The sequence below is a fragment of the Oncorhynchus kisutch genome, linkage group LG11, assembly GCF_002021735.2.
Source record: "Oncorhynchus kisutch isolate 150728-3 linkage group LG11, Okis_V2, whole genome shotgun sequence".
Classification (NCBI taxonomy): Eukaryota; Metazoa; Chordata; class Actinopteri; order Salmoniformes; family Salmonidae; genus Oncorhynchus; species Oncorhynchus kisutch.
Window position 1 is genome coordinate 75,326,596 of NC_034184.2, and position 25,985 is coordinate 75,352,580.

The 25,985-nt window shown below is 44.9% G+C and overlaps 2 protein-coding genes across 5 annotated transcripts in view; one reads left to right on the forward strand and one right to left on the reverse strand.

The window, feature by feature from the left end:
- LOC109899230 (diamine acetyltransferase 1-like) overlaps positions 1 to 3,304 on the reverse strand; it is a 48,574-nt gene extending 45,270 nt beyond the window's left edge. Inside the window, exon 1 of the mRNA XM_031835143.1 lies at positions 3,273 to 3,304. The gene's annotated coding sequence lies outside the window, so the exon portion shown is untranslated. The remainder of the gene's footprint in view (positions 1 to 3,272) is intronic.
- Positions 1 to 25,985, forward strand: part of LOC109898999 (pyruvate dehydrogenase E1 component subunit alpha, mitochondrial-like) — a 39,272-nt gene that overhangs the window by 8,017 nt on the left and 5,270 nt on the right. For 3 of the 4 annotated variants that reach the window (XM_031835125.1, XM_031835127.1, XM_020494036.2), the window contains exons 1-3: positions 14,389 to 14,564; positions 24,024 to 24,092; positions 24,298 to 24,471. In XM_031835125.1, the coding sequence (XP_031690985.1) occupies positions 14,502 to 14,564; positions 24,024 to 24,092; positions 24,298 to 24,471 (306 nt within the window). In that variant the 5' untranslated portion in view covers positions 14,389 to 14,501. Of the gene's footprint in view, positions 1 to 14,388; positions 14,565 to 24,023; positions 24,093 to 24,297; positions 24,472 to 25,985 lie in introns of those variants that run through there. The other variant, XM_031835126.1, reaches the window with a different exon arrangement.

Below are 25,985 nucleotides of genomic sequence, written 5' to 3' on the forward strand. Positions count from 1 at the left end.
AGCATTACCGTTTGTCTATGTTCTGTGTTTTGGGCACATTTTATGTTACTTTGTGCTGTCATTTTGACCGGAATAAAAAGTGCACCTGTTCACTACACTCTGCTCTCCTGCACCTGACTTCAACCTTCAATACACAATCCTAACAGAATCCTACACCTACCATGGAGTCAGCAGGAGCAGGTACCCTGGTTAGAGGAGCCCAGGAACGCGTCCAGAAACACGCGGCTATACTACATCGTCTCGGTGCCATGATGGATCGCGTTGTCCAGACAATGGACCGCTGGTAGAGACAGGAGGTCTCTCCAGTGCCTCGACCAGCGCAACCGGGGTTACCTCTCCCCGTCCCGTCTGGATCCAGCTCAACCGGGGTTACCTCTCCCCGTCCCGTCTGGATCCATCTCCAGTGGAATACGTCTCTCCCTTCCCAGGGAGTATGATGGGACGGACGCACAGTGCCAGGGGTTCCTTTTACAACTGGACCTATACCTGGCCACTTCATCCAGCTCCCTCAGGAAGGAAGAGAGTATCCGCCCTCGTTTCAGGCCTCTCGAGGAGAGCTCTGGAGTGAGTGAACGCCGTGTGGGGAGAGGAAGACGCGGCGTTGGACCACTTCGAGGAGTTTACCCGCCGTTTCCGGGCCGTCTTTGACCATCCGCCCGAAGGTAGAGCGGCGGGTGAACGACTCTTCCATTTGAGGCAGGAGACGAGGAGCGCACAGGATTTTGCGCTGGAGTTCCGGACCTTGGCCGCCGGAGCAGGATGGAATGACAGGGCCCTCATCAACCACTATCGATGCAGCTTACGTGAGGACGTCCGACGGGAGTTGTCCTGCAAGGATGCCACCACCACCTTTGACCAACTGGTGGATATGTCCATCCGGTTGGATAACCTGCTGGTCATCCGTGGACGTCCTGAGGGGGCTCTGTCGGTTCCATCTCCCAGCACTCTCGCTCCGGTGCCCATGGAGTTGGGAGGGGGTGCGCATAAGGAGGCTGGAGGAGGGGCCTTAACGTGCACCATCTGTGGCCGCAGAGGGCACACTTCCGGTCGGTGCCGGGTTGGTCCCTCTGGGAGTCGAGGCAGCGGGTAGGGCACTCGGGCATCACCCCAGGTGAGTCTGCACCACTCTCATCCAGAGTCCTCTGTTGTCCACCTGTTTGTACCTGTTTGTTTCCCTGAGTTTTCCCCGCATTCCCAGCATAAGGCGCCCGTCGATTCTGGGAATTTTATTGACAGAGCGTTAGCACTTAGTTTAAGGATCCCCATTATTCCTGTGGATAGACCTTTTCCGGTTCATGCTCTGGATAGTAGACCATTAGGGTCCCGGCTAATCAGGGAGGCCACCATCTCCCTGGCCATGGAGACGCAGGGGGGTCACGATAAGAGAATCAGTCTCTTTCTCATTGACTCTCCTACGTTTCCCGTTGTACTAGGCCTTCCCTGGTTGGCTCATCATAACCCCACCATTTCCTGGCAACAGAGGGCTCTCACGGGGTGGAGACATACTGTATATCCATCCTGCCGTGCCTTTCTAAAGTCTTTGAAAGCCAAGTTAATAAACAGATCACTGACCATTTCGAATCCCACCGTACCTTCTCCGCTGTGCAATCTGGTTTCCGAGCTGGTCATCGGGTGCACCTCAGCCACGCTCAAGGTACTAAACGATATCATAATCACCATCGATAAGAGACAGTCCATGATATCTGTAGCCAGTGGTGTAAAGTACTAAAGTAGTTTTTGGGGGTATCTGTACATCTTACTTAACTACATTCCTAAACACAATTATCTACTTTTTACTCCATACATTTTATGACACCTGTTATGACTTCTACAAATGGTGCGGTGGAGGAGTCAAACGCAGAGAGCAGGTAAGGTCGTACGTGAATCTATTTATTCCAACGACAGCGGAGACATGGACATGCCAACACTAGGGCGTAAGAAACCACCCGTCCAAAATACACCGGACTAAAACTGTCCGGAAAATAATGAGGAATACACTTCCACACCAACACCAAAATAACAGAGATCAAGCCCACACAAATACCCAGCGGGCCTAGTGCTCTTAAATAGCCTACAAACAAACACTAACTCAAAACAGGTGTACCCAATTAAACCCAATAAACAGAAACAAACGGAAAGGGAATCGATGGCAGCTAATAGGACGACGACCGCCAAGCGCCGCCCGAACAGGAAGAGGCACCATCTTCGGCGAGATTCGTGACAACACCCAAAAGTACTAGTTACATTTATGCTTAGCAGGACATAAATGGTCCTATTCTCTCACTGATCAATATAACATCCCTGGTTATCATTATTGCCTCTGCTCTGGCAAACTCAGACTCTCAAAACACAAATTCTTTGTTTGTAAATTACATCTGAGTGTGCTACATTTAGCATGTTCTATGTTGCTATACATGTGATCACTGCTCATTGTTTGTATGGTTCTTAATAACCTGCCCAGGGACTGTGGGTTAAAATTAGCCGGTTGGCTAAAACAGGCACTTTTATTGAAACGTTAATTAATGTGCTGTAACGTGTGTACTGGGAGTCGGTAAGCAAAATGTAATAAACAAATGAACAAAACAAGAAACACAGACAGGAAACAGAAACAATGACACCTGGAGAAGGAACCAAAGGGAGTGACATATATAGGGCAGGTAATCGGGGGGGGGGGGGGGGGGGGGGGGGGGGGAGGAGTCCAGGTGAGTCTGATGACACGCAAGTGCGCATTACGATGATGACCGGTGTGCACCATAATGAGCAGCCTGGTGTCCTAGAGGGCGGAGAGGGAGCAAACGTGACATGTGCACTGACACTATAAAAATAAACTCTTTGCTTAAACTTGGCTTAAATCTGTTCTGACAGTTTACATCCTTAAATGTTCTAATGTGGTTAGCCAAAAAGACAAGTGTTTACACATTCATCATTTAGGGTTACAATAAAACATACGTCACATTTTTGGTTAGTTTCCTTTTTGTTTTAGGGTGCGTTTACAGAAATCCTTTTTCAATAACTAAGTCACATGATTTCATAAAAAAATTTCTTATGAGGTGTCCTTGGATGAATGTCAACAATAGGCATAACCAGTTATGCAAGATGCATAGCAAGCCTCTGCTAATCCTACAGCTAGGTGTGCCTTAGCAGGAAGTCCACTATGTGCACCTCATCCACTAACATAAATAACCCCAGCATGTATACCTCTGCTAAGCGTCCCAGTAAAACAAGACAAACAAAACAATCAAGCATCCCAGGAAAATGTTAAAAATACTCACATGATTTGATAAGAATGTTTCTGCAGTGAGGTGTCCTTGGATGAATGTCAACAAGATGCATAACCAGCACACAAAGATTGAGGGTTAGGCCTACTACAATAAAACACTTAACATATCTCAACTACATAAAAGCTTTAAATACAGTTGCAATGTAGTTAGAACTCTTAAACTCTTTCCATCAATCAGGAAAAACAGGAACGTTGGATAAACACATTTAGAATATAGATTTTTGCACTTTACCTTTGCATTACCCATAAAGTTGTTTAAGGCAGAGTGCAGTATAAGCATTTTAGGGGTCATAGGTCAGATCATGGTTCATGTATAAAAAGTTTCTTCATAATAAGGGAATACATCAGTGCATTATCACTGTTTCTACCTAAACATATGTCTGGACAGCTAAATCTTTAAAGCCATTTCTCAGATTCACTGTTACTGTCGACTGATCTTTGTCTTTGTAGGCCAGTTCATGTGGCTGCCATTGCTCTTACCTGCCTCCTGTCCCTCCTATACTCTCCTATATATATCTGCGTGAAAACAATGACACTGTACTTTGCTTAAACCTGTAATGCCAGTTTATGTCCTTAAAGCGTGTTAAGGATGAACTAAAATTCAGGAGAAAGACCAGACTTGAATGTAACACTTACCTAGTTGCCTTGAACACAGCTGCCTAGCATCTCAACAAGCACCAGCTGCTAACCATTACCAATCAACTTCAACTACTGTTTGCACAGCTTAACTAGTTTCTTTGAATGTAACTCCTCAAACAAGCTCCAGCTGATACTAACTGTTAATCAGCCTCAACACCTGTTCTCACTCTCCTTAAATCACCACTACCACCCTCCTTAATCATGACCAAACAGTCATTCCTCCTCTGTTTTGCAGCACATGCAAGACAATGCGTGACAAGTCTCGATTTTATTGATGGGGATTCTCAAAGTTTACAATGGAGCTTGATCTCACCACCTCGGATTCCGATATCTTTTCAGACCAATTTCCTCTCCATTTTCAGGGATACTATTTCTAACCAGACGGCTGCGGTCCGTTTTTCCTTTCCGCAAACGTTCCAGGCCTCAAAGAAGCAGCCCGTAAACATCCTGGATGTCATGGCTTCACCCCTGCCAAGGACCCTGCCAGCAGCCCCCTATCCAGATTGTACTCCTGCTCTGGCCACTCGGTTTCCTTGCCTCTTGCTCCTACTTTTCTCTCCGGCCTCGCTGGCCACGTGACCGCTGCCTCGGCAGTGGCTCAGCCTCTCTCTCTGCCAGAGACCATCTCTGCCTGCCTCTCTGTTTCTCTCAGCATACTACTTCCTTCACCTCTCGAGCTCTCTCTGCCGGCATTGCAACTGTAGTAGGATGTCCCTTGGGGGTATGACATTCGAGGGTTAGGTTAGTAAACATGCTGGAGCTAGAACCTTGTTGTCGTGCGTCCTTATTTTACACAGCAACTAGTCATCCGCAACTAGTCATCCGGTTGCATGCTCTGGCCTCCCGGCAACCTTGCCTGAGCGATCTTCACAGCCTCCGGCTCCCCGCCCCACCTCAGGTCCCCTGAACCTGTCTATCTGCCAGAGTCGACCTTTGTCTCTCAGGTCCCGCTGCCACCACTGCAGCGTCTCACCTTTTACGACTACCATCGCCGTTTCTTGTTAGGCGCAGCCTCCAGGCTCCTGTAGTGGAACACCATGACCTACTGGGGTGCCCTCGACGTGGAGCTCTCCTTTCGCATCTTTGCTGGCAGTGTCCCTTGCATGCGACCTCCGTGGCTGCCCCACGCTCAGCAACCCTTAAGCTTCCTCTGCCCTTCATTTGCTCACTGTTCTGCCCTACCCTCTTCCTCCTGGACATTGTTCTGCTTCGACTGCCTTTTCCTGGAGGCTCGTGGCGATCATCCCGTGCTCTTCTCCGGAGGTTGCATGATCTGCAACAATTTCAATAACTACGGATGCAGCGCTTCGTCATGTGAGCTCCTGCACATTTTGTAGGGGTGCCCGCACCTCCTGCCCTCTAAAACCCACTCCGCCTTCTGCTGATAAATGACTGCTGACTGCTGACCAACCTTGCCACCTCCATCAATATCACAGCCACAGACTTGGACCTTCACCCTGACACCTCCTTTTGCCCCATTTTTGTGTGATGGCCTGAATTGGGTTTTCTCCCGGTCTCCACTCCTTGCACTCTTCACATCTGCTCAAACCTCCGTTCTGCACTTGACAAGACAGAAGTAGTCTCCTCCCTCCTGGCCAAGGTGAAGCAGGGATTTATGATTGGCCCATTCTCCTCCCTCCCATTCTCCACCTACCACCTACCCAGTGTCAACAGCCTCATCCCCAGTCCTGCCTTCCCCTTGTAGTACGTCACGGGCCAACCATGCCATCGCTCTCATTAAACTTGCTGGCCGTGGAGCCTGCCTTGATGAGGCTGACATCTCCACCTTCAAGGTGGTGTCCCTCCATCCCAACACCTGGCATCTCTTCGGAGTCTGCTGGGAGAGGCGGTAATACTTCTCTGTCCGCCTGACTTTTGGATGTAAGAGCAGCCCTCAAATATTCAACTCCTTAGCTGAGGCCCTATGTTGGATTTTACTGAATGTAAACCGGCTTCCTTCTGTTCTCCTTGACAGTTTCCTCACTATTGGTGCCCATTCATCTCCTCCAGCCCGGGGCCTCTACACCTTCAGCCGCCTTGGCGTACCCCTCTGAGGAGAAGATTTAAGGCCCCTCTACTTGACTCAAACTCCTTTCAGGCCTCCCTGCCGCTCAACAAGCTTCAGTCCATTTCCCTACTGTCCAATTACTTGGAATCTCCCCACTGCAATAAACTTCACCCACCTGAATTATGCCACCAGGATTATTCTTCAAGGCCGCTCCTTGTCCCACCTCTCACTGGCTGCTTCGGTGCCTTCCTTGCCTCACACTGTGGTTTTTGACCCCTCATGCCTCGCTGAGCTCAGGCCTTGGCACGACATCGCCTTATTCCATGTCTGTCTTGTCAGCTGTACATCCCGAAGATGTACAGCTGTTCACCGCTACCCCTTCCACCGGGTATGGAGTTTCTACAGCGGCTGTTGGTTTACTGCCCCATGGCCTCCCGAACTTGTCGTCTCTCCTGCAGCCCCTTCCACCCGCCTGTTCAAGTTGTACCCAATTGTCATAGCCGCTTCTTCCTGGGGGAACAAATGGTACAGAAAGACCGTACTCATCCATTCTGACAACCTTCCGTGGTACTTATCATTAACAAGGGCCGTTCTTATTCCCTCCTAATCATGAGTTTCCTAAGACATCTAACCTGGCAATCTATCACCCATTCGTTCCTTCTCAGAGCTGCATATGTACCCGGCCAATGTAACTCAATCGCTGATTTTTCTGTCCCGCCTCAGGCGCCAGGCCTCGTATGCAGAACCCCCTACCAACCCCAGTCCCTCCTTTACTCCATGATGACCTTCCCGTGACCGATTCATTCCTTTGCCTCATCTCCCAGTCACGCCACTCCATCCTATTCAGCCATTGCACCAAGTACACTGTCCTCTTACTGGAAAGCCTGGAGACTCTTCGTGTTTCCATACCATCTATTACCTTCCTTTTTCCCTTCAATGACTTGATTACCATGTCTGCCTTTGTCACCCATGCCAGCTCATTTATCTCCATGCGGACATCCTCCATCTGGATGTACCTGGCCGGGATCAACTTCTGTCTCAAGTTGCTTACTGGGTCACCCTTCTCCTCAAGGGCCTCCAATGCACCAAAACCCCCCCCACTCGTCCCAAGCCCATTACACTTCACATCTAGATGCTGTGGTCTTTCTCCATTGCAGACTCTTCCATGTTATAATCAATGTTTCTTTTGCCATTATTTGGGGATTCCTGTGATTTTCAGAGTTTATCACCTCATCGCTATCTACAACCCTTGTCATCCCAGCATGTCTGACGCCGCCATCCTCGCTAGAGATCCCTTCACCATTAAACACAGCAAAACTGGAAAAACATTTTGTTTGGCAGAACCACACAAGTTTACCTCTTTTGGCTGCCCTTAAGAACCACTCACCTACTTCCTGCAGCTCAGACAAGCTCAACATGCCTATCCATCCAATCCACTATTAATCACCAACTCTGGTTCCGTCACCTCTCAACAATGGTTCCATTCCCATCTGAAACAAATGCTGACCAATTTGCCGCTTCCATGGCATCCTAACATGGTGTCCAAGACCACATTGTACAACTCCTTGGCTGCTGGTCCTACATCCATTCTGACAACAGGACAGCTCACAATATGTGCATCTCTCTGAACCTGCATTAATTCAGGCACAGTCCTCCAGTCTCTGCCTCATTTCAGACACCATCTACCTCATGCCCAGTATCCTACCCAACCAGCCAAAACAGGATTGTCTCCCTAAGGAGTTTTTTTCCTTGTCACAGTTGCTTCTGCTTGCTTTCCTGGGGTCTAAGGTTGGCTCACTCAGTGGACATCTCGTCCATATGCCTGTACGACTTCAGCTATACCGCCAAACATTCAGCACCTGCACTCCAGAACAACTCACTTCACCTCCAGGGTAACTTGGAGTTCTCTTACCATGGCCTGACTGATGTCTACCTGCGCTCCAATCCAAACACTACAGAGACCCCCCCCCCCCCTTTGGGATCATTCATCTACAGCCCTTGACTTCCAGTCCATTCTTCCCCACTGAATCCTCTCTCACATCCATTTCCTCAAATATTCTAAACACATTTCATGTCTGGTCCTTCAACTTGGGAAATATTATTCTTGAGGTTAGCCCAAAAGATGACCAGTTCACACATTCATCATTTTAGGGTTACAATGAAACCAACTGCGGTCGGAGACGTTTTTAGATGAGGGAGGATTTTTTTTTTATGAACATGACCTTATTGCCATTACAACATATTGGATGACCGTCATTCATATTCCATTCACCCAGCTCAATGTAACAGATCAGTTTAGTCTACTACATGATAGTCTAATTATCCCTATACCCATCATGAGGTTGCTACAACCTAGCCTATGAATTAAAAATTTACAACGTAGGTGCACAGGTAGAATTGAGTAATCAAGGTACACATTCAATACCGCCCTGCAGACTCTTGCCTGCATCTAGCTGATATAGGGTGGAATCATTAGTCATTAACGAGAGTTTCTATTGGGCAAAGTCAGGTATGTTTATCCCCGTTCTGTTTGCTTCCATTCAATAAATGTTTTAACAGAATCGCCGCAATGAATACACCCTTGATCACACGCAAACATTTCATTTTCATAGCCACATCCACATCCAAACGTGTGTGTAATCCCTTCTCGCATTGATCTATGCGCTCTCCTCCTCAGCTTTTCCCTTCACTTGCAGAACCCATCAGCTGTCTGTGACCAGGCAAACAAACCTTTCCAAGCCAAACCTTCAATCATGCAGGACCGTGTAGTCAGCCTCAATCAGTTTAGCAGTAACACCAGCAGGCCCCGGTGGCAATAAATTAATAAAGCCAAAAGCTAACCTTGACTTGGAAGAGTTCCAGCGTTGGATAGCCAGCTAGCTAACATAGTGTTCTGGAAGATTCAGAATTTGTGTGTAACAGCTTGTCTGGATGTGTGATGTCAAATGTGTGTAAGTTACTTCTCATCAGAATGGTATTTTTGTATAATGCTGTGGCGGGGTTGCAGTTATCTGTTCTATGTCGAGACTAAGTTGCATGGGCCGCAGAGAGGGGAGAGGTCAAAGTGTCATCATGTGTAAACATATCTTTTACTCCCTACCTTTTTCTAGTGGGGAAAGGAGGGTGGCAGTGTCTGGAATCATTTTCATGCTCCCTTTTATCTTAACCTATAGCCTCACTCCTCTCCGTGAGCTTGTCCAGGTTTGGTTGTATTTAGAGTTGGTTGTATCTAAATGACAATTTGATATATGCCTGTTGATTTGGAGGATTGGTTTATGGTTCTGAGTTTGAGAGAGGAGACAAAGCTGAACAATGAATTATGCCGATGCTGTTTTATCCTGTGTATCTTTGCTATAAAGGATCCCATTTTGCCGTTGTGGGGGGACTCTCAACTTTTCATTAGAGATACTGAACTGTTGAAAGTCAAAATGCTATAGAGCTTATATAATTAAAGATGGACTTTGATAACTAACTCTGACTTGTGTGTGTGGTTTGCTCCCATGATTTGGTAAATAGAGGAAATTTCCACGACAATAGCCAGCTAGCTAACATCCCTCAAACAGAGCCTGGTGTTTTAAGTAGGCTAAACTAGCTAGCTGCATTTGACACTAGCTAAGTGAAATTATATTCCGGGGCGGCAGAGTAGCCTAGTGGTTAGAGCGTTTGGACTAGTAACCGAAAGGTTGCAAGTTCATATCCCCAAGCTGACAAGGTACAAATCTGTCGTTCTGCCCCTGAACAGGCAGTTAACCCACTGTTCCTAGGCCGTCATTGAAAATAAGAATTTGTTCTTAACTAACTTGCCTGCTTAAATAAAGGTAAAATAAATAAAATATACTACGAAATAAAGCTAGTGCTGTCTCCTGCTTATCCTTAATTTTGGAAGAAATTAATTGGTTAAACTGTTTTTCTGAGTCAACTACCACATTTTATGCTGTTTTATGCTAGCTATCATTAGCTTATGCTTTCAGTACTAGATTCATTCTCTGATCCTTTGATTGGGTGGACGTGTCAGTTCATGCTGCATGTGCTCTGATAGGTTGGACGTCCTCCATAATTACTGTATAAGTCTATGGAAGGGGGTGAGAACCATGAGCCTCCTATGTTTTGTATTAAAGTCAATGTACCCAGAGGAGGACGGAAGCTAGCTGTCCTCCGGCTACACCATGGTGCTACCCTACAGTGGGCAGTTGAGGCTACTGTAGACCTTCATTGCACAACAGTATGTTTTAATCAATTATTTGGTGATGTGAATATTAGTATAGTTTTATCTAAAAAGGAAATGCATTGAGGGTTAGGCCTACTACAATACAACATTAAAAACAACTCAACTACATAAAACCATTAAATACAGTTGGATTGTAGTTAGAACTCTCAAACAGAAAAACAAAAAGTTGATAATCACATTTAGATTGTAGATAATGCACTTTACTTTTGTATTACTCATAAAGATGTTTAAGGTCATACAAAGGCAGAGGGCTGTATAAGCATTTTAGTGGTCATAGGTCTGATCAGTGGTCATGGTTTGTGTATAAAGTTTCTTAATTTATAAGAGAATGCATCAGTGCATTATTACTGTTTCTACCTTAACATATTTGCCTGGACAGCAAAAACACTTAGGCCATTTTTCTCGAATTTACTGTTATGTTGTTACTGCTCTTTGCCGTTTTGTGTGCAAGCAGTCAATACACAACTATTCTTAATGCAATCACGGGGAAAACATGTTTGAAAGCAGTTTTGGCCTTTAAAAAAAAGAGGGGGATCCAAGCTTTCCATTGACAACAAGTTTATTTCGATACTCCTACAATTGCACGAGTGAATAATCATAATACCAATCAGGATGTTGTGTCCAATGGAGTAAATGCAGATGGACAAGCCCCATGCTTCAGCCTATGTATTTATAGTCACCATGCTGCATTGGTTGGCTACAGGTGATAATGCTTAGTGCTAATGGAATATCTTATAATATAGACCATGTATAGGCTATACATTGTTTAAGGGCGGCACGTAGCCTAGCGGTTTGGGCCAGTAGCCAAAAGGTCTCTGGTTAGAATCCCAGAGTTGGCAAGGTGGAGAAATCAGCTGTTCTGCCCAGTTAACCCCTGACAACTGCTCCCGGGTGCTGTGGACATCGATTTTATGCAGCCCCCTGCACATCACTGATTCAGAGGAATTGGGTTAAATGCGGAAAACACATTTCAGTTGAATGCATTCAGTTGTGCAACTGACTAAGTACCCCCTTTCCTTATATGCATGGTCCGATATATTAAAATAATTTGACAATTTTACCAATATCTTATTGGGCTCATTTCTGGAGGTTGAAATTATTTTTTAGATGTCTACATTTTATTTGAACCCATTTTGGAGTAGAATGTCCTTTTTTGGAGGGTGGTCCGCAGAACTGAGATTAAAAAAAAAAAAAGATCCCCAGGAGGACCCCGGAAACCCGAATCAATGGGACTGAAATTGGTCAAATTCGTGGTTTAATGCATTTACAAAATGATCCTCTTTCCCTAACAGCATGATGGTCATGACTTCTTTTTACATGAAAGGTGGAAGTTAACTTAGTCACAGACAATCGATCTGAGGTTGATTTAAGTTTCAGAGATTCTTTGTTGCTTTAACCCCTGGGATCTGGGATAATCTAGGGAGAGACAAGCATCAGTCTATCCAGGATTAGATAAATATAGATTCAATTCAAGCAGCATTTGGGGTTCCTCTTAGCACACGGCTGGAGCAGCACAGTGCTCCATAAACGGTGCATAGCATGTTTAATGTTTTTACAAAACTCAAACAGTCCAGAAGTTCTATCCCTAAAGTGTAGAGCCATCAACGGGTCTGCAGCTGTCATCTCTGTTTACAATAACAGTAGGGTTTCTGCACCTTGAGTGCTAGGAGCTCTAATTAAATTGATTCCTTCTATAAACTGCAGTATGATTTGATTTCTCTGACAAGTGTGTGAGGAGTTTGATCACCATCTTGTGGTTGTAAAAGTTACAGGTATCCGATTTATCAGCTTTTACATTTTTTAAATAAAAAAAAGATATATTTTAAAACTGTCAATTGGACTGTTTTGGTTAATCAACAGCTGAGACTAGATCTGATTGGTTGGTCAGCTGTTGAGTGTCGCTTTTACCAGGTGTTGGGGTTGTCACTCACAGCTCCTGCTTTGGCCAACAGGCTTTTCAGTGATTGGATAAAACATCCCTCTGTTAGTATTGGGTACAGGACTGATTAGTAACATCATGTGGTATTATGGTAGACATTACTTACTGCGTCACCTCCTGGTGTCTATCCTGCTGGACACACTGCAACGAGAGAGATGCATAAACATGCACTGGCGTCAATACTGCCTGTCATGTGTGTCGGCAGTGGTGGAAAAAGTACCCAATTGTCATACTTGAGTAAACGTAAAGATACCTCAACAAGAAAATTATTCACGTGAAAGTCACCCAGTAAAATACTACTTGAGTAAAAGTAAAAATTGTATTTGGTTTTAAATATACTAAAGTATCAAAAGTATAAATCATTTCAAATTCCTTATTAAGCAAACCAGATGGCAAAATGTTTAAATGTTTTTTTGTTTGTTTATGGAAAGCCAGGGGCACACTCCAACACTCAGACATCATTTACACATGAAGCATGTGTGATTAGTGAGTCTGCCAGATCAGAGGCAGTACGGATGACCAGGGATGTTGTCTGATTAGTGAGTCTGCCAGATCGGAGGCAGTACGGATGACCAGGGATGTTGTCTGTTTAGTGAGTCTGCCAGATCAGAGGCAGTACGGATGACCAGGGATGTTGTCTGTTTAGTGAGTCTGCCAGATCAGAGGCAGTACAGATGACCAGGGATGTTGTCTGTTTAGTGAGTCTGCCAGATCAGAGGCAGTACAGATGACCAGGGATGTTGTCCTGATAAGTGCGTGAATTGGACCATTTTCCTGTCCAACTAAGTATTCAAAATAACAAGTACTTTTGGGTGTCAGGGAAAAAGTACATTATTTTCTTTAGGAATGTAATGAAGTAAAAGTTGTCAAATATAAATAGTAAATAGTAAAGTATAGATACTCCAAAAAAGTACTTTACACCACTGTGTGAGGTTGTGTTTCAAAGCCTGGACCAGACGCGAGGTCTCGTCTACAGAATGTCCTACTGGGAGGTCATTCAGGGTCACATGTCTCAGAACACCTACACTGTCTATGATGAACACACCCCTGGAGATGAGATGAGAAGAGAGGAGTAGGGACAAGACGAGACCGGATGACTTGAAATGAGTCACACAGGTACTGCAAACAGATATTTGTGTGTGTGTGAGCCCTACCTGAGTGTGTCCCAGGTCCTCCATGTAGACTCAATAGTCTTTGGCAATCTGGATTGTAATGTCAGAGAGAAGAGGGATTTTCATTAGTCCAAGCCCACCCTGCTTCCGAAAATCTATCAATATGTAAAGCGGGGTAAGGGGTGAGAGGTCAGGGATCAGAGCTCGTATACCAGGCCAGCTGTGTGAACTGGGTCTGTAGAGCAGGCGACCACCTCGGGTTCGACGACTCTGAACTCTTCCCCATGCTCACTGAACGCTATCCCCTCAGTGGGACAGACAAACGCACTGCAGGACACACACACACACACACACTTTTACTGAACTGTATAGGGATAGGGAATTCTCGGACCATAACACAACTTTCAGAAATGTTGTCTGGGTCTCTGGTCTTGACTGAGATGAGCTGAAACCATCAGCCCAGTGGTAGACTGAGGGACTCACAAGTCAGACAGACTGAGCTGTTTTAAACTGTCTATCAACTATTGAAGTCTCCATCCAGTCTGGAGCAAGCTTAGAGACTGAGGTACGAGAGGGTGAGACATGAACTGTAATAATTACTAACACTTTCTAGTTGTACCACCCATCTCTCTATTACCAGTCATTCTCTCATCTCTCGCTCGTTCTCTCTCTCTCATTCTCTGTCTCTGTCTCTGTGTCTCATGTAAGCATGTGAGGACTAAAAGTGAATAAATACAGCAACATGATGAGCAGGCAGTTGCTTATTATAGCAGTGTGCAGGTAAATCACGTGGTGGGACGCGCTCTTTACCTTGCTCAGGTGCAGGGGACAGCCAGGGACAGGTGGGCAACGAGTTACAGAAGTATAAAATATGTGAATAAATGGTTGAAAGCGTCCGGGACGTCATCTCCACAAAAACAAATCCAGGGTAGGTCGAGCGAAAGCACACAGACAGTAGCTGGACATTTGCTTTTTCCCATGCTGGCAGAGCAGCAAAAATGTTAGAACACTTTAAAGATACAGCCAGGCAATAAAAACAACAACATTGCAAGCAGTTTTAGAATAGACCTACATATTGAACAATGAGAATTCGGTTGAACGTTGTGCAGGGCTGCACCCAAACTTGATTATCACAATGTCATTCATTGCACCCTGTCTTGGCCAACCCCGTGATAGTTTTAGTTGGCCACCCGACACACCACGAAAGTGTCAGCTGATATTTGTTGTCGACTTTAATCCGTTAGCTAGCTAAATCGGCTCTTCTGTACTGATGCTACAACGAAGTGTCCAGTAGCATGCAAAAGATGTTGACCCTCATCTCAAACGTGTACCGACTTGGCAACGCCAGCAAGAATGTGGTACGTACGTGCCGCTGTCCATGGTGCTGAAAGCTAGCTAGGTGATTTCACTATGAGATAGCAAGCCAGCTAGCTGACGAAATTTGCCAGATGAGAGGTTGCTAGTAGCTTCAGTCCCAGATAGCAGTGCTGACCTTGTAGATGTCGGCACGTTAACATGGTCACTCACAGCCCCAACTGAAAAACACAATGTCCAAATCATTGTTGTTCGGCGCTTGCATTGATGACAGCGTGTCCATGCATTTGTTCTATTCGGCCAGATAAAATTCGATCATAGATGTAGCTGGATAATTTATTTATGTTTCATTTAACTAGGCAAGCCAGTTAAAAACAAATTATTATTTACACGACCAGTCCATATGAGATTCCCAATCAGGGCAGGTTGTGACACAGCCTAGATTCGATCCCGGGTGTTTGTGTAGTGACGCCTCAAGCACTGAGATGCAGTGCCTTAAATCACTGCGCCACTAGGGAGCCACGAGTTTTGCAGTCTTATTTTTATTTCCTAAAAGTTGATTAGGAAGTACAGGGACAAAGGGAACAGGTGCACTGGCTTTTTTAGGGAAAACATATTGAGAACTAGGCCTCTTTTACAAATGCGCCCTGTATATGCAACATAAATATACACATTATACACTACTCATTCTGCTTTTTAAATTTGTTTTCTACATTGTAGAATAATAGTGAAGACGTCAAGACTATGAAAGAACATATATGCAATCATGTAGTAACCAAAAAATTGCAAACAAATCTAAATATATTTTATATTTGAGATTATTCAAAGTAGCCACCTTTTGCCTTGATGACAGCTTTGCAAACTCTTGGCATTCTCTCAACCAGCTTCAAGAGGTAGTGATTTGTTTAACACTGTTTTGTTTACTACATGATTCCATATGTGGTATTTCATAGTTTTGATGTCTTCACTATTATTCTACAATGTAGAAAATAGTAAAATAAAGAAAAACCCTTGAATGAGTAGGTGTCAGAACTTTTGACTGTGTGTGTGTGTGTGTGTGTGTGTGTGTGTGTGTGTGTGTGTGTGTAATTAAAATACAAAAACAGTCATGGGAAGCACAAATCACCCAGAAAAACAGTTGCATTGCTCCACAAATAAGTCCATAATCAATACTTCAAATTGCCTCGAAATGGCACCAGTACATCAAGATTAATTGTATTTTGAATTTTGTTCCAGCAATACGGTGCATTAAAACTACGCTGAACGCAACATCTAAAGTGTTGGTCCCGTGTTTCATGAGCTGAAAGGAAATGAAAGATCCATATATACAAAAGCTTATTTCGCTCAACAAACAAAAAAATCACATTTGTTTACATACCTGTTAATGAGCATTTCTCCTTTGCCAAAACAATCCATCCTACTGACAGGTGTGGCATATCAAGAAGCTGATTAAACAGCATGATCATTACACAGGTGCACCTTGTGCTGGGGACAATAAAAGGTCATTCTAAAATGTGCAGTTTTGTAACACAACACAGATGTCTCAAGTTGAGGGAGCGTGCAATTGGCATGCTGACTGCAGGAACATCCACCAAAGTTGTTGCCAGATAACTGAGTGTTCATTTATCTACCATAAGCTGCCTCCAATGTAGTTTTAGAGCATTTGGCAGTACATCCAAACGGCCTCAACCGCAGACCACGTGTATGGCGTCGTGTTGGCGAGTGGTTTGCTGATGTCAACGTTGTTAACAGATTGCCCCATGGTGGGGTTATGGTATGGGCAAGCCTAAGCTATGGATAGCAAACACAATTGTATTTTATTGAAGGCAATTTGAATGCACAGAAATAGCGTGACGAGATCCTGAGTCCCATTGTGTGGCCAATTTTGTTTTTAAAGGTATCTGTGACCAACAGATGCATACAGTCAGTGGGGAGAACAAGTACACTGCCAATTTTGCAGGTTTTCCTACTTACAAAGCATGTAGAGGTCTGTAATTTTTTATAAATAAAATGCAAATTAATTACTTAAAAATCATACAATGTGATTTTCTGAATTTTTGTTTTAGATTCTGTCTCTCACAGTTGAAGTGTACCTATGATAAAAATTACAGACCTCTACTTGCTTTGTAAGTAGGAAAACCTGCAAAATCGGCAGTGTCTCAAATACTTGTTCTCCCCCACTGTGTCTGTATTCCCAGTCATGTCAAATCCATAGATTAGGGCATAATGAATCTTTTTACAAATTGACTGATTTCCTCATGAACTTTAACTCAGTAACATCTTTGTAATTCTTGCATGCTGCGTTTATTTTTGTAAAGTATAAAAGCAGATGTATCTAGCTCGGTAGTTAACCAATCCTGTGGGTTAGGCAACTCAGGTGTCTACGCTTCAACAGCAAAGTTAGATAAGACAGAAGTTTCTGAAGTAGGGCCTTGTAAACACAAAGGGAGAAATGTAGAGATCTGCAGGTCTTTAGGAATGTCCAGCCAACCTTTTGATACAGGATTTAGTGGTTAGTGTCAAACCTGTAACAAAATGAAGGGCACTATGGTAGATGGCATCCAATGGTTTAAGAGTTGTAGCAGCTGCACTTTGATAAATAATATCACCATAATCAAGAACAGATAAGGCTGACTGAATAATCTGCTTCCTTCTTAGAGAAATGAATGATCTGTTTCTGTAGAAAAAGACAACTTTAAAACTTAGGTTCTTAACCAGATCACCTATAGGTTTTATAAACGTCAAATCCACATCAATACAAATGCCTAAGTATTTATGTGTGGGAACACGTTCGATTGGTGAACCATCTGAGTGAACGAGTAGTTCATCTGAAACATTCTTGCGAGAGTTTGAAAACAACATCTATTTAGTTTTGCCTGTAGGCGAGGGATTCCTGCATAGCTATAATTTACCCCTGTGGTACACCTTTATGTACATCAAGAAATTCAGACTTAACCCCATTAATCACGATAGACTGAGTTCTGTCACTAAGATGATCATGAAACCATGAACAGGCGTCAGGGCTCAGACCTACCGAGGACAATTTGGTCAATAAATGATCAACAGTATCAAAAGCTTTTGACAGGTCCGCAAACAAAGCAACACATTTAATTTTAGTGTGTAAAGCATTGACTAGATCATTAACAACTAACGTGGTTGCTGTAATAGTGCTATGCCCAGGCCTGAACCCTGATTGGTTTACATTCTAAATACATTTCTCAGATAAAGAGGAAGTTGTACATTTACCAAGGATTCAAGAATCCTAGCCAGACTATGAAGCGATGAAATGGGGCGATAATGATTAAGATCACTACTGTCCCGTCCTATGGAGTGCCAGCACAACAGATGATTTACATACTCTTGGAATATTTCCCGATAACAATGTTAAATTTTTAAAATGTTGAGGTTATTGAGCTAACAATGATGTGCACTGCACATTTAAGCAGACCGGGGTCCAATTGGTCGGCCCCCTGTGAATTTCTTGTTGTCTATTGCTAGCAAAGCATCCAGGACTTATTTGTCTGTAAATAGCCTAAAGGAAAACTTTGACTAACTTCTCTGATCATTCAGCAAGTTTCTCCTATTAGCATCCAATCCAATATCATTGTGAATAGGCTTAGAAGTTATTTCAAAGAGAGAGCCCGCTGAAATAAAATGGTGATTAAATGCATCAATGAAGGCATTTTTCCCCATAATGAGACCATTGTCTGAATACACTTGTTTTGTGGCAGAGGGGAGGAAGTAGAACCCTTCAGGTATTTAACAGTTTTCCAGAATTTTGCAGGTTCCATTACAATCCAAAAGATGTGTTACATAATAATCGATTTAGCCTTCCTTATTTGTCATACACAACAATTCCTCAGTTGCTTTATGCTTGCCAGTCCGGGCCTAAGCCTGTGTTCCTGGCCTTGACCGAAGCATCATCTCTTAAGAATGACTTCTAAAAATTCCGGAATGTACCAGCCATTCGATCTACCTTTTTAACTCTTCATTTTTTGAAGGGAGCATGATTATCCACAATAGTATTGAAGACATATGCAAAGGGGCTCAAAGCTACATCAGGTTCAGGGACAGCTGAAATGCAATCAAGGTCACTAAAATAAAGATGATGTAAAAAAAAAAAGCCTGTGTTAACGGACGTTTTTAAAGTTCCTCTTTGTGACGACACAAGGCTTATATTTTTGTATTCTCACATCTCTAACACTGGACAATGATCACTAATGTCTTGGGCAAATACACCAATAGAAATGTTTTATGAACACTTCGTTGTACCTGCGCCATCTACAATTTATGTTTGACGCATGGTGGCCCTCTGATGTTGGTACGTAGCATTGACAGTATATGAAGGAGTGTAGGCTAGTGATGGTCTATAGGCTAGTGTAGGCTAGTGATGGTCTATGGTCTATAGACTTTCCTCTGTAATGCGCTTTCTGAACTTCAGCACACCCGCTCAGCCTCATTCTCTCACCCTGAACTTATCAGCACAACTTTCATGGTTACAAAGATACTAGGCCCTAGGGACTGTGCTTTTAGGTTCCTTTTAAGATCGGTTCCTCTATAGCGTTTTAAAGATGAAGTATTATTGACCCCCCCCCTCCCTTCTCTCCACCCTCTCTCTCCCTGGCTTTCTTGTAGGGAGCCCAAACCGTGTCAGAAGTAAGGAGCTCATAGCTCTGCTGTCCTGTAGGCCTGCTCTAGCCAGTAAGACATGCTCTAGCCTATAAGACCTGCTCTAGCCTATAAGACCTGCTCTAGCCTATAAGACCTGCTCTAGCCTATAAGACCTGCTCTAGCCTATAAGACCTGCTCTAGCCTATAAGACCTGCTCTAGCCTATAAGATCTGCTCTAGCCTATAAGACCTGCTCTAGCCTATAAGACCTGCTCTAGCCTATAAGACCTGCTCTAGGCTATAAGACCTGCTCTAGCCTATAAGACCTGCTCTAGGCTATAAGACCTGCTCTAGCCTGTAAGACCTGCTCTAGCCTATAAGACCTGCTCTAGCCTGTAGGCCTGCTCTAGCCTATAAGACCTGCTCTAGCCTGTAAGACCTGCTCTAGCCTATAAGACCTGCTCTAGCCTGTAGGCCTGCTCTAGCCTATAAGACCTGCTCTAGCCTGTAAGACCTGCTCTAGCCTATAAGACCTGCTCTAGCCTGTAGGCCTGCTCTAGCCTATAAGACCTGCTCTAGCCTATAAGACCTGCTCTAGCCTATAAGACCTGCTCTAGGCTATAAGACCTGCTCTAGCCTATAAGACCTGCTCTAGCCTGTAAGACCTGCTCTAGCCTATAAGACCTGCTCTAGCCTATAAGACCTGCTCTAGCCTGTAGGCCTGCTCTAGCCTATAAGACCTGCTCTAGCCTATAAGACCTGCTCTAGCCTATAAGACCTGCTCTAGGCTATAAGACCTGCTCTAGCCTATAAGACCTGCTCTAGCCTATAAGACCTGCTCTAGCCTGTAAGACCTGCTCTAGCCTATAAGACCTGCTCTAGCCTATAAGACCTGCTCTAGCCTGTAGGCCTGCTCTAGCCTATAAGACCTGCTCTAGCCTATAAGACCTGCTCTAGGCTATAAGACCTGCTCTAGGCTATAAGACCTGCTCTAGGCTATAAGACCTGCTCTAGCCTATAAGACCTGCTCTAGGCTATAAGACCTGCTCTAGCCTGTAAGACCTGCTCTAGCCTATAAGACCTGCTCTAGCCTGTAGGCCTGCTCTAGCCTATAAGACCTGCTCTAGCCTGTAAGACCTGCTCTAGCCTATAAGACCTGCTCTAGCCTGTAGGCCTGCTCTAGCCTATAAGACCTGCTCTAGCCTATAAGACCTGCTCTAGCCTATAAGACCTGCTCTAGCCTGTAAGACCTGCTCTAGCCTATAAGACCTGCTCTAGCCTATAAGACCTGCTCTAGCCTGTAGGCCTGCTCTAGCCTATAAGACCTGCTCTAGCCTATAAGACCTGCTCTAGCCTATAAGACCTGCTCTAGGCTATAAGACCTGCTCTAGGCTATAAGACCTGCTCTAGCCTATAAGACCTGCTCTAGGCTATAAGACCTGCTCTAGCCTATAAGACCTGCTCTAGGCTATAAGACCTGCTCTAGCCTGTAAGACCTGCTCTAGCCTATAAGACCTGCTCTAGCCTGTAGGCCTGCTCTAGCCTATAAGACCTGCTCTAGCCTGTAAGACCTGCTCTAGCCTATAAGACCTGCTCTAGCCTGTAGGCCTGCTCTAGCCTATAAGACCTGCTCTAGCCTATAAGACCTGCTCTAGCCTATAAGACCTGCTCTAGCCTGTAGGCCTACTCTAGCCTATAAGACCTGCTCTAGCCTATAAGACCTGCTCTAGCCTATAAGACCTGCTCTAGCCTGTAGGCCTGCTCTAGCTTATAAGACCTGCTCTAGCCTATAAGACCTGCTCTAGCCTATAAGACCTGCTCTAGCCTGTAGGCCTGCTCTAGCCTATAAGACCTGCTCTAGCCTATAAGACCTGCTCTAGGCTATAAGACCTGCTCTAGCCTGTAAAACCTGCTCTAGCCTATAAGACCTGCTCTAGCCTATAAGACCTGCTCTAGCCTGTAGGCCTGCTCTAGCCTATAAGACCTGCTCTAGCCTATAAGACCTGCTCTAGCCTATAAGACCTGCTCTAGCCTGTAGGCCTGCTCTAGCCTATAAGACCTGCTCTAGCCTGTAAGACCTGCTCTAGCCTGTAAGACCTGCTCTAGCCTATAAGACCTGCTCTAGCCTATAAGACCTGCTCTAGCCTGTAGGCCTGCTCTAGCCTATAAGACCTGCTCTAGCCTATAAGACCTGCTCTAGGCTATAAGACCTGCTCTAGCCTGTAAGACCTGCTCTAGCCTATAAGACCTGCTCTAGCCTATAAGACCTGCTCTAGCCTGTAGGCCTGCTCTAGCCTATAAGACCTACTCTAGCCTATAAGACCTGCTCTAGCCTATAAGACCTGCTCTAGCCTATAAGACCTGCTCTAGCCTGTAGACCTGCTCTAGCCTATAAGACCTGCTCTAGGCTATAAGACCTGCTCTAGGCTATAAGACCTGCTCTAGCCTATAAGACCTGCTCTAGGCTATAAGACCTGCTCTAGCCTATAAGACCTGCTCTAGGCTATAAGACCTGCTCTAGCCTGTAAGACCTGCTCTAGCCTATAAGACCTGCTCTAGCCTGTAGGCCTGCTCTAGCCTATAAGACCTGCTCTAGCCTGTAAGACCTGCTCTAGCCTATAAGACCTGCTCTAGCCTGTAGGCCTGCTCTAGCTTATAAGACCTGCTCTAGCCTATAAGACCTGCTCTAGCCTATAAGACCTGCTCTAGCCTGTAGGCCTGCTCTAGCCTATAAGACCTGCTCTAGCCTATAAGACCTGCTCTAGGCTATAAGACCTGCTCTAGCCTGTAAGACCTGCTCTAGCCTATAAGACCTGCTCTAGCCTATAAGACCTGCTCTAGCCTGTAGGCCTGCTCTAGCCTATAAGACCTGCTCTAGCCTATAAGACCTGCTCTAGCCTATAAGACCTGCTCTAGCCTATAAGACCTGCTCTAGCCTGTAGGCCTGCTCTAGCCTATAAGACCTGCTCTAGCCTGTAAGACCTGCTCTAGCCTGTAAGACCTGCTCTAGCCTATAAGACCTGCTCTAGCCTATAAGACCTGCTCTAGCCTGTAGGCCTGCTCTAGCCTATAAGACCTGCTCTAGCCTATAAGACCTGCTCTAGGCTATAAGACCTGCTCTAGCCTGTAAGACCTGCTCTAGCCTATAAGACCTGCTCTAGCCTATAAGACCTGCTCTAGCCTGTAGGCCTGCTCTAGCCTATAAGACCTGCTCTAGCCTATAAGACCTGCTCTAGCCTATAAGACCTGCTCTAGCCTGTAGGCCTGCTCTAGCCTATAAGACCTGCTCTAGCCTATAAGACCTGCTCTAGCCTATAAGACCTGCTCTAGCATATAAGACCTGCTCTAGCCTATAAGACCTGCTCTAGCATATAAGACCTGCTCTAGCCTGTAAGACCTGCTCTAGCCTGTAGGCCTGCTCTAGCCTGTAAGACCTGCTCTAGCCTATAAGACCTGCTCTAGCCTATAAGACCTGCTCTAGCCTATAAGACCTGCTCTAGCCTGTAGGCCTGCTCTAGCCTATAAGACCTGCTCTAGCCTATAAGACCTGCTCTAGCCTGTAAGACCTGCTCTAGCCTATAAGACCTGCTCTAGCCTATAGGACCTGCTCTAGCCTATAAGACCTGCTCTAGCCTGTAAGACCTGCTCTAGCCTGTAAGACCTGCTCTAGCCTGTAGGCCTGCTCTAGCCTATAAGACCTGCTCTAGCCTATAAGACCTGCTCTAGCCTGTAGACCTGCTCTAGCCTGTAGGCCTGCTCTAGCCTATAAGACCTGCTCTAGCCTATAAGACCTGCTCTAGCCTATAAGACCTGCTCTAGCCTGTAGGCCTGCTCTAGCCTATAAGACCTGCTCTAGCCTATAAGACCTGCTCTAGCCTATAAGACCTGCTCTAGCCTATAAGACCTGCTCTAGCATATAAGACCTGCTCTAGCCTGTAAGACCTGCTCTAGCCTGTAAGACCTGCTCTAGCCTGTAGGCCTGCTCTAGCCTATAAGACCTGCTCTAGCCTATAAGACCTGCTCTAGCCTATAAGACCTGCTCTAGCCTGTAGACCTGCTCTAGCCTGTAGGCCTGCTCTAGCCTATAAGACCTTGAACAAAACACAGCTCATATAGAACATAGCCTAGTGTTGGCAGCCTCTGTGTGTACTAATAGAGGTCCTGCCCTGACTCTCTTTGGTGTGCTGTGTCAGTGGGTGGTGTGCTGTGTCAGTGGGTGGTGTGCTGTGTCAGTGGGGGGTGCGCTGTGTCAGTGGGTGGTGTGATGTGTCAGTGGGTGGTGCGCTGTGTCAGTGGGTGGTGTGCTGTGTCAGTGGGGGGTGCGCTGTGTCAGTGGGTGGTGTGCTGTGTCAGTGGGTGGTGCGCTGTGTCAGTGGGTGGTGTGCTGTGTCAGTGGGTGGTGTGCTGTGTCAGTGGGTGGTGTGCTGTGTCAGTGGGTGGTGCGCTGTGTCAGTGGGTGGTGCGCTGTGTCAGTGGGTGGTGCGCTGTGTCAGTGGGTGGTGCGCTGTTGTGGTGGTAGAGATCTAGAGTTCAGGTGTCAGACTCCTCTGGCTGTGCTCTGGTCTAATTGGGTGGCTCCTCTGTTCCCAACCAGCTGCTGATTGGCCTGTCCAAACACGTCGATTTAACCTCGCCGACCGACCCCAGCAACACCCCGACAACCACCAGTTAGTACCAAATCACCCAGACCTAGTTAGAACCAGCCATTCGGATCCAAACAGAGCAACCTGAACCTCAGCCACGTTCCTTCTGCAGAACCCCCAGTCCTCCTTTCACACTGTGGCCCAGGGCTGGATTTAGCCTTCGGGGGTGGGGCCATTGGATTTTCCTGTGTGTGTGTGTGTGTGTGTGTGTGTGTGTGTAGCTCTCCTGTCATGCTCTCTCTCTCTGCAGGGGGCCAGGATGGTGTTGTCCACACGCTTCTTCACTGACTTCACCCCACAGGCCAGTTTTGACATCAAGGTGAGTCCACATACACACAAAACAAATGCATTTGACACGTACTGAATAGATTTCTCCTGGACATGTCTCTTCTACACAACACACTTCTATCATACCCTGCTGAACAAGCCGGAGATGCAGAATGAAATGGAAACATCCTCATCAAACTTATCTGGTTGATTGGTTGAGCTGCCTGTCTCCCTTCCTTCCCTGTGCTGTCCAATAGAAGTGTGAGCTGCACCGTCTGGAGGCGGGCCCCTCTGAGACAGCGGTGTTGACCAGAGAACAGGGCCTCCAGTACTACAGGACCATGCAGACCATGAGACGCATGGAGCTGAAGGCTGACCAGCTGTACAAGCAGAAGATCATCAGAGGCTTCTGCCACCTCTACGACGGACAGGTCACCACACACACACACACACACACACACACACACACACACACACACACACACACACACACACACACACACACACACATTACATATAGATTAGAACACACACACACACACATTACATATAGATTAGAACACACACATACACACATTACATATAGATTAGAACACACACACACATTACATATAGATTAGAACACACACACACATTACATATAGATTAGAACACACACACACACACATTACATATAGATTAGAACACACACACACGCATTACATATAGATTAGAACACACACACACACACACATTACATATAGATTAGAACACACACACACACACATTACATATAGATTAGAACACACACACACACATTACATATAGATTAGAACACACACACACACACATTACATATAGATTAGAACACACACACATTACATATAGATTAGAACACACACACACACACACATTACATATAGATTAGAACACACACACACACACACATTACATATAGATTAGAACACACACACGCATTACATATAGATTAGAACACACACACACACACACATTACATATAGATTAGAACACACACACACATTACATATAGATTAGAACACACACACACATTACATATAGATTAGAAACACACACACGCATTACATATAGATTAGAACACACACACACACACATTACATATAGATTAGAACACACACACACACATTACATATAGATTAGAACACACACAACACTAGATTAGAACACACACACACATTAGCATATAGATTAGAACACACACAGCTTACATATAGATTAGAACACACACACACAACACACATTACATATAGATTAGAACACCACACACACATTACATATAGATTAGAACACACACATCACATTACTATAGATTTAGAACACACACACACACATTACATATAGATTAGACACACACCACACACATTACATATAGATTAGAACACACACACATTACATATAGATTAGAACACCCACACAACATTACATATAGATTAGAACACACACACACATTACATATAGATTAGAACACACCACACACACATTACATATAGATTAGAAACCACACACACATTACATATAGATTAGAACACACACACACATTACATATAGATTAGAACACACACACACACATTACATATAGATTAGAACACACACACACATTACATATAGATTAGAACACACACACACACACACATTACATATAGATTAGAACACACACACACATTACATATAGATTAGAAAACACACACACACACATTACATATAGATTAGAACACACACACACATTACATATAGATTAGAACACACACACACATTACATATAGATTAGAACACACACACACACACACACATTACATATAGATTAGAACACACACACACACATTACATAATAGATTAGAACACACACACCACATTACATATAGATTAGAACCACACACACACACACATTACATATAGATTAGAACACACACACACATTACATATAGAT